The sequence below is a fragment of the Drosophila willistoni genome, unplaced genomic scaffold, assembly GCF_018902025.1.
Source record: "Drosophila willistoni isolate 14030-0811.24 unplaced genomic scaffold, UCI_dwil_1.1 Seg177, whole genome shotgun sequence".
Classification (NCBI taxonomy): domain Eukaryota; kingdom Metazoa; phylum Arthropoda; class Insecta; order Diptera; family Drosophilidae; genus Drosophila; species Drosophila willistoni.
Window position 1 is genome coordinate 46,347 of NW_025814138.1, and position 10,245 is coordinate 56,591.

Sequence of the window (10,245 nt, forward strand, 5' to 3'; positions counted from 1 at the left end):
GGCACGCGTTCTGGCAGGTAGAGTTGGAGGTGGATAGTCGGAAATACACGGCGTTTACCATCCCGGGACGCCCGCTGTATCAGTTCCGCAGAATGCCTTTCGGCCTTTGCAATGCGGCGCAGCGCTTGTGCCGACTCATGGATAAGGTCATCCCCCAAGGCTTGAGAAGCCACGTATTCGTATATCTGGATGATCTTCTGATTATATCCCGCACATTTGAAGAGCACATGAAGCATCTGGAGGCAGTAGCTGAATGTTTGAAGAAGGCCAATCTAACTATCGGATTAAAAAAATCAAAATTTTGCTTCAGATTCCTTAAATACCTTGGATTTGTGATCGGAGATGGAAAATAAAAAACAGATCCCGATGGAAAATAAATAAAGCGATCACGGAAATTCCATTGCCAAACACCGTGAGACAGCTCCGTAGCTTTTTAGGGACGGCCGGCTGGTATCGTCGATTCGACCGATTGCCTGAAATCAAAAGGAAAATTCAAGTTAACAAAGGAGGCTACCGAGTCATTTAATTTACTAAAACAAGCCCTAACCAACGCTCCAGTATTAGTACATCCTGATTTTAGCCGCAGATTCTTCATTCAGTGTGATGCGAGCCATGTAGGATTGGGAGCCGCCCTGTTCCAGCAGGATGACGAAGGAAACGAGAGGCCTATCTCATTCTTTTCACAGAAGCTACGAGGAGCCCAGTTAAATTATACGGTAACGGAGAAGGAATGTTTAGCAGCAGTCAAGGCGATAGAGAGATTCCGTCCATATGTAGAGCTTATGCCGTTTACCGCCATCACAGATATTCGAGTCTCCAGTGGTTGATGACGCTGAAAGATTTAAATGGGAGTGTAGCATGTTGTGGAATAACATTAACAACAATACAAACATATTGTAGCAATTAGTTACAATATTTATGTGCGCAACATTCAAGTGCATTTGCCTCTTAAGTAACATGACCACCCATGAGTGCATGGTGCTGGACAATTGCTGTGTCGGCAAATATAACACGCGCGGCCGCTTTGGCCCAAGATGCAATATGATACATCCTCACTCCACCGCTGCGACGGTACATAAACATACATACTCTTATGTAAACATTTATACATTTATACATAAGTATGTTTATACATAAGCATACCGCTCCTCTGCCTGCATGACCAGCAGCGCAGCTACGCGGTCTTAGCTATAGACGACAATTGTTATAGAATTAAGATTCATTCAATAAAACCAAGCCAACCTAAACAGAACATATTATTCTTCTCTAAATAAATTTGTGAAATAATATGAAACATCGAACCTTTTATATTACATGGCGACCGTGACAGTGGTCACTAAGTACAAAAAGTGACCAGAAAAAAAAAAAGGAAATTAAACAACAACTGTAATTACAGTGTGGTAGGCAGACCGCCCACTACACCGACGTGGGAATATTATACATACAAGAAATGAATAAAGGAGAGAAAAATCACAGTAAGTAGAGTGATGGGAAGAAAAACTGGTGTGGTAAAAAAGTTAAAGGCCAGAAAGGCAGAAATATTGAAGCTAATAAATAACCCAAAAACTAATTGGAATACCTCGGTGAAATTACACGCCGAGGTAGAGGTTATAAAAACCCAATTAGAAGAAAGAAGAAATAAAACCACAACCAGAATCCCATACTCTGCAATACAAAACGTGGCAAAACCAAAGATAAGAATAAGTCCACAAGCTGAGAAAGAGATACCAAAACCGAAGAAGGCCTGCCCGAACGACTGCGAGGGACCATTATACTCAGCATACTGCGAGTATACGTGCAAGCATTGCTACGGGACTCCAAAGGAGGAGCCAGTCCCCAAACTGAAGAAATCAAAAATCAACAAATCTGGTGCGATGACCGGCACCGGAACCGCCTGAGCTCATAGGCCACGGACATCAGCAGCTGAGACTACAAGCGTGAAAAGCAGGCCGCTTTTTACGCCATCGATGGAGCATCAGCGTGCCAACCGGCGACGACCAGCTGATGCTAGAAACTAGACGGAAAGAAGATAACAAGAAGAAAAAACAAATAAACAACCTATGTGCTGCGTCACAAATTTTTTTTGAGTGTACTGCGATGCACATTTTTTTTTGTAATATATAAGTAATCAATGTACAATTGTGCGGCATTAAAGCTGTCCGATTAGAGTGTGGCCTGAAAACCATACGCAAAAGTAGGCAGGAACATATGTAAAAAAAAAAAAGAGCCTTCAGCTCAAAATACTAATATTAAAGTAAATTCAAGAAAATATATAATGAAATGAAAAATTCAAATTTTTGATTTAAAATCCTTTTTTTTTTAAATGGAATGTTTGACAACAAAATAAGTAAATTTGATGATACATTTGATACACCCAATATGGGGTTAATAGACACTAAAACAGTGGACTCCACTGCAAATGTTATTAACAAAATAGAGTCATCAAATGTAGATCTAAAACCAACAAATGTACTTTTATTAATAATTGTGATAATAATGAGCGCATATGTATTATATAAAGCATACAAATTACACAATAAATGTGTAACAAAGAGAGCCTTAAGCCATGCTAATGATCTTGATAAGATCTAAATAACATATGCATCAATTATTGTAACAGTGCATTTACAAAAAAAAAAAGATCATTTTCGAAATTTAAAAAAAAAAATTATATAAAAAAAAAAAAATAAAATTTAAAAAAAAAAAAACACAAATATATATATTAATTGGATAAAATGAGCACATTAGAAGATTATTTTAGGAAGATAGTAGATAGGAATACTAGCATTATAGAAGACCTACTAGAGGTTTTTAGAACAGGTAATGTCAATTCGGTACAGAATTCGATAAATTTAGTACAGATTAGAGCAGCATACCTTGATTTGACTGGAGAAGAATTCCCAGTTCAAGGAAGCGCAATGGTACAGATGTGTTTTCTAATTACAGTACCAAATATATGTTGTTTTTCAAATGCAACAGGTACACTTCGCTTCTATCTGATGGACGAAGCACAGCAACAATAGGTTGTCACAAATTAAGTAAACATGAATAAAGTAGAAACTGAACATCTGCAGAAATATATTCCTTTCCTTGATTTCCTGATACACTCAGGACCGGTAAACAAAAAGTACAAGGAAATAAAAATCTGGATACAAAACAACTACAAGTTTAAAAGAAACATTGTGGAACTTATGGAAAAATCCATAAAAATAGCCTATAGCAGACTGTTACTAGAGAAACCTAGGAATAAGGATGTGCCTGCATGGGTGCATAATATTTTTAAAACAGAAATAGAAACTATCAATGTAGTAGAATCAGATGAGGACATCTAAATAAATAAAAAAAAAAAAAACCCACAAAAATAAACTTTTAAGCATGGAATGGGAAGAATTAATTACCCATATCCAAAATATTAAAGAAAATTTTAAGAAATCATATAAATGTGTTACACAAAATAGGAATATCCAAAAGGAAACCATAAACAAGCACGCAAAAATCCTAGTTGATTCTTTCAACGAAGCGAGAAATTTAGTGCATGTTAATAGAGAGAGCATAGGTAAAGAAAATTGGTCAAAGATTTCCAATCTATTGATCAAGTTACGAGCAAACCTAATCTCTATAAAAACAAAATATAATCTTGAAATATTCGTACCGACCGTACTTAATTCACCTCTGAGCATAGACACCTCTAAAAAGGAAACAGAGCAAGAAGGTGAAGAATCTGAAACAAGCGAGGAAGAAATAGAAGAGAAAGATCTAAACGATCTAACAATTCCTGCGCTTTTAACACTACCTGATATAGAAGTGTTGTCTGAACAAGACAACGAATCGGACTTAGACATCAATAAAAGTGTAATAAACACAACCAACAGGATGGCAGAATTAAATGCCCGAAGGGCATATGTGAAAGAAATAAGCATATCCATACCTGAATTTAACGGCTCAAAAATGCAACTCCAAAGATTCATTACAGCTCTGGAGTTGGTGGATATGATGAAAGGAGACTATGAAGATATAGCAGTTCGGGTAATAAAATCAAAAATTGTTGGCCCAACATTATATGAAGTAAACAAAGAGACTTCAATAGAAGCAATAATACAAAAATTGCAAGGCGTTGTAATTGGTGAAACATCCAAGGTTATAAAAGCCAAGTTGAAGAATACAGCTCAGAAAGGTAAAACCGCTGACAAATTTACTTCAGAGATAGACAACTTGCGAAAGACACTGCAATCAGCATATATCGAAGAGGGTATACCTGCAGAAATTGCTAGTAAGAATAGCACAGACGAGGCTATAGAAGCAATGATTGCAAATTGCGATAACAACAGAATTAAAAATATACTTGACTCTGGAAACTTCAAAACCATGGATGAAGCAATAGCAAAGTACTTACAAAAAAGTACTGAAATATCAGGCAATCCAAATACGGTCCTATTTGCTCAAAGAGGCCGTGGTAATCATAATAACAGATATAATTATCGTGGTAGAGGTAATGGTCGTGGTAATTATAATAATTATAACAATTATAATAATAGCTACAACAATGGCCAAAACTATAACCAGAACTACAACCAGAGAGGAAACAACAGAGGCAGAAACAATAACAGAAGGAATAGAGGAAACAACCAACAAAACAGAGGTTATAACTCTAATAATAGCAATGTTAGGGTAGCCCAGAACAATTCGGGAAACTCCCAACAACCTTTAGATACTCAGCAATAAAAAATTACAAGGTTTACACCATCAGTCTCAGTCAAAGCACATTTGTAAGTTTCACTAACGTAGCAACAGGAAAAGAATTAGTATTTTTAATAGACACAGGTGCTGACATATCAATTTTAAAAGAAAATTCCGACAACTTCCAATATATTCAAACAAATCAAATAATAAATATACAGGGAATAAGTCAAGAAATAACAAAATCTAAAGGACTTACTTCCATTGAAATACAAACCTCTAAATACATAATTCCACACGATTTTCATATCGTAAATTTACAATTCGCTATTCCTTGTGATGGAATACTAGGTATCGATTTCATAAGAAAATATAACTGTCAATTAGATTTCAAACCGACTGAGGATTGGCTTATACTTAGACCAAATAATCTACAATATCCCATATATGTGCCAATAGCATACAGTTCTGGCAACAACTCCATAGTTCTGCCAGCAAGATCACAAGTTGTCCGAAAAATTGAAATAACCTCAGCGGAAGACAGTATATTAATTCCGAACCAAGAAATTCAGCATGGTATTTACATAGCAAATACCATAGCATCTTCTCAAAACGCGTTCATAAAATTACTAAATACAACAAACACAAATCAAATAGTCAAGATAAATAACTTGCAGTACGAATCACTTTCGAACTACGAAGTAGTTAAAACAAGTCCAGAAGATAGAGAGAAAACGGTATTAGCGACACTCTCCAAGAATTTCCCACCACAGTTCAATAGCCAACTAACCAAATTATGCACACAGTATAGTGATGTGTTCGGTCTGGATACCGAATCTATAACTACCAATAATTTTTATAAACAAAAGCTGAGACTGAAAGATGATGAACCAATATATATAAAGAACTACAGAAATCCTCATAGTCAAAAAGACGAGATACAAAGACAAGTCCAAAAGCTTATAAAAGACGAAATAGTTGAGCCTTCTGTATCCCCATACAACAGCCCACTTTTATTGGTACCGAAAAAATCGTTACCAAACGCTGAAAATAAAAAATGGCGATTAGTAATTGACTATCGTCAAATTAATAAAAAATTGTTGTCCGATAAATTTCCGCTACCTAGAATTGATGACATTTTAGACCAACTAGGTAGAGCAAAATATTTTTCATGCCTTGACCTAATGTCAGGTTTTCACCAAATTGAACTCGAAGAAGAGTCACGAGACATAACATCCTTTTCCACAAGTAATGGCTCATACCGCTTCACGCGACTACCATTCGGTTTAAAAATAGCGCCAAATTCGTTCCAGAGAATGATGACTATAGCGTTCTCTGGCCTTGAACCTTCGCAAGCATTTCTTTACATGGATGACTTAATAGTCATAGGTTGTTCCGAAAAACACATGATCAATAATCTAACAGATGTTTTTGAGAAGTGTAGGCAACATAACCTAAAGTTACATCCTGAAAAATGTTCATTTTTTATGCATGAAGTCACCTTTTTGGGACATAAATGCACAGATAAAGGAATCTTGCCTGATGACACGAAATATGATGTCATTCAAAATTATCCAGTCCCACATGATGCGGACAGCGCTAGAAGATTCATTGCATTTTGCAACTATTATCGAAGATTTATACAAAACTTCGCTGAATATTCTCGTCACATAACAAACCTATGTAAGAAAAATGTTAAATTCGAATGGACAAGTGATTGTCAAAATGCGTTCGAGCATTTGAAATCAGCACTAATGAACCCAACTCTATTACAGTACCCAGATTTTAGCAAAGAATTTTGCATAATCACCGACGCAAGCAAATACGCATGTGGAGCAGTCCTAACACAAAATAAAAGTGGACTACAGCTTCCAGTAGCATACGCGTCTAGATCCTTTACAAAAGGTGAGAGTAATAAGAGTACAACTGAACAAGAGTTAGCAGCGATTCACTGGGCAATCACGCACTTCGGACCATACATTTATGGTAGACATTTCACTGTCAAAACAGATCACAGAGCATTAACTTATTTGTTTTCAATGACAAATCCAAGTTCCAAGCTAACTAGAATGCGACTTGAACTCGAGGAGTATAATTTTACAGTAGAGTATCTAAAGGGGAAAGATAATTTCGTAGCCGACGCGCTATCAAGAATAACAATACAGGACTTACAAAATATACAAACGAGTAACAAACTTCTGAGAGTCACTACCAGAAATCAAAGTAAACAGTCAAATTCCTGCGCAGGAAAAGAAAAAGAAAATAATATAAAAGAGTTGCAAAAGCAATCTCTTAATGCTTCTAAGCCCAACGTATATGACGTCATTGTAAATGACGAAGTACGAAAAGTAGTGACCTTGCGGATAACTGATTCTTTAACCACATTCAAACATGGCAAGAAAGTTATAGCAAGAATTGACATTTGCAATATGTATACCAATGGAATTCTTGATTTAGGTCAATTTTTTCAAAGGCTCGAAAAAGAAGCCGGTATAATCAACATCAGTAAAGTCAAAGTGGCACCGAGCGAAAAGATCTTTGAAACCGTTTCAATAGAATCTTTCAAAAATATGGGCAACAAAATATTGAAATTTTTAAGAGTAGCGCTACTCAAGCCGGTGACCCTATTATTAAATAATGATAAAGAAAAAGAAGCAATACTGTTTACGTTCCACGATGACCCCATACAAGGAGGTCATACTGGAATATCGAGAACTACAGCCAAAATAAAAAGGCATTATTATTGGAAAAATATGACACGAGATATATCTCAATATATAAAAAAATGTAATAAGTGTCAAAAAGCAAAAATAACAAAGCACACAAAAACTCCGTTAATTATAACTGAAACGCCACAACAGGCTTTCGATAGGGTTATTGTGGATACGATCGGTCCACTCCCAAAATCAGAACACGGAAATGAATACGCAGTAACCTTAATCTGCGATTTAACAAAATACTTAGTAATAATACCAATTATAGATAAAAGTGCAAAAACAGTAGCGAAAGCTATATTTGAAGATTTCATTCTGCGGTACGGTCCTATGAAGACGTTCATTACGGACATGGGAACAGAATACCGAAACTCAATAATTGAAGATTTATGCAAAAACTTGCAAATAAAAAAGATAACTTCAACCGCACATCATCACCAGACTGTAGGCACTGTGGAGCGAAGCCACAGAACACTAAATGAATTTTTACGATCATACATTTCAGTCGACAAAACTGACTGGGATGTATGGATAAGATACTTCGAATATTGTTTTAATACAACACCCTCTATGGCACATGATTATTGTCCATATGAGTTGGTATTCGGTAAAACTTCAAATTTACCACAACAATTTAATAGTGTTGATAAGATAAATCCACTATATAACATAGAAGATTATGCTAAGGAATCAAAATTTAGATTAGAACAGGCTTATAAGAGAGCAAGAATTATGTTAGAACAGCATAAAGCAAAGAATAAGGAAATATATGATAGAAAAGTAAAAGATATTGAATTAGAAATAGGAGATAAGGTTTTATTACGTAATGATACGGGTCATAAGTTAGAATCTAAGTATTTAGGCCCATACATCATAGAAGAAATAAAAGATAGGGATAACATTTTAATTAAAGATACAAAGAATAAGAAACAATTAGTGCATAAAGATAGGTTAAAGATCTTAACCAATTAATATATATATATAAAAAAAAAATATAATAATAATAAAAATAAAACAAAGAACATAAATTTGAATAAATAAATAACAAACATTTAATGACACTATACATACACAAGTATAATTTTGACAGATGTATCATTAAATAAACACTCAAACACTCAAAAAAAAAAAAAAAAAAAAAAAAAACAATAGTCAGTAAATAAATCTCTATATAATAAAAAATTAGAAAATAACTCCATATAATTACGTTATTTTTCTAAAGAGGGGGGATGTAGCATGTTGTGGAATAACATTAACAACAATACAAACATATTGTAGCAATTAGTTACAATATTTATGTGCGCAACATTCAAGTGCATTTGCCTCTTAAGTAACATGACCACCCATGAGTGCATGGTGCTGGACAATTGCTGTGTCGGCAAATATAACACGCGCGGCCGCTTTGGCCCAAGATGCAATATGATACATCCTCACTCCACCGCTGCGACGGTACATAAACATACATACTCTTATGTAAACATTTATACATTTATACATAAGTATGTTTATACATAAGCATACCGCTCCTCTGCCTGCATGACCAGCAGCGCAGCTACGCGGTCTTAGCTATAGACGACAATTGTTATAGAATTAAGATTCATTCAATAAAACCAAGCCAACCTAAACAGAACATATTATTCTTCTCTAAATAAATTTGTGAAATAATATGAAACATCGAACCTTTTATATTACAGGAGATTAGCTCGCTGGTCATTGGCATTGCAGTCATACGATTTCGAGATAGAGCATAAGAAAGGAAAGGACAACGTTGTGGCAGATATGTTGTCGTGAACCGCGGTAATCGAGGAATTGAATTTTTTGGATTTTGAGACTACCTAATTTGAGAGCGAGGAGTACCGGCAACGATACAAGTGCGTGCTGTCCAATCCAGATAAATTTCCGGACCTACATGCAGAGGACGGATTGGTGCTGAAGAGGATGCGGATTACCGATAATGAAATCGGGGATGTGGCGTGGAAATTGTGGATACCAGAGGCATTGACCCATACACTCATACAGCAAGCGCATTATAGCGAAGAGGCAATGCACGGTGGAGTCGCACGAACGCTCGGCAGGCTTAAACAGTTTTACTATTGGCCACGAAGGGCCGTGTAGGTCAAAAATTACATTGCTGCATGTGATACGTGTAAGGAGGCGAAACATACCACGCAGACGACCAGACCAACTATGGGAGCAGAGGTGTGCACGTCGCGGCCGATACAGAAGCTGTATCTGGACTTCCTGGGCAAATATCCACGATCCCGAAAAAGTAATGCCTATATTCTAATAGTGTTGGATCACTTTACTAAGTTTGTGTGGCTCAAAACTATGCCAAAAGCGACGTCCGCAGCGACAATAAAGTTCTTGAGGGAGGAACTCTTTAACACGTTTGGAGTACCGGAGATAGTACACACCGACAACGGGAAACAGTTTACCTCCAAGGAGTTCGAGGAAATGGTGTCCCATTTCGGGATCACACATACGCGGACAGCAGCCTATTCACCCCAAGCAAACGCGTCGGAGCGGGTGAATCAGTCTATTTTGACGGCGATAAGAACACATGTTGGCGAGGATCACAGCTAGGGAGATACAATACCGACCAGGACAGGAGGTGTGGAAGCGCAACTTCGTTCTCAGCGACTTCAGGCGAAATATAAATGCAAAATTCTGCAAAAGGTATTCTCGATGCAGGATAATGAGACCAGTGTGCAAAAACATGTATGAATTAGAGAACATACATGGCATCCAATTGGGAGTTTTCCACGCCAAGGACTTGAAGCAGTAGATGCAGATGCCTGTAGTTTAGCCCGGCTAACTAATGATTGTGGCGGAGAAATATGATCGGCTGACTGAG

At 36.5% G+C, this 10,245-nt stretch overlaps 1 protein-coding gene across 1 annotated transcript; it reads left to right on the top strand.

Moving 5' to 3' along the window:
* Positions 1–9,578: 9,578 nt before the first annotated feature.
* Positions 9,579–9,974, top strand: LOC124461013 (uncharacterized protein K02A2.6-like). Its single transcript, XM_047012603.1, has one exon. The coding sequence runs from the start codon at positions 9,579–9,581 to the stop codon at positions 9,972–9,974; it is 396 nt and encodes a 131-aa protein (XP_046868559.1).
* Positions 9,975–10,245: the final 271 nt, after the last annotated feature.

Coding starts and splice junctions, on each gene's coding strand:
- LOC124461013 (XM_047012603.1), top strand. CDS start 9,579: ATGGGAGCAGAGGTGTGCACGTCGCGGCCGATACAGAAGCTGTATCTG.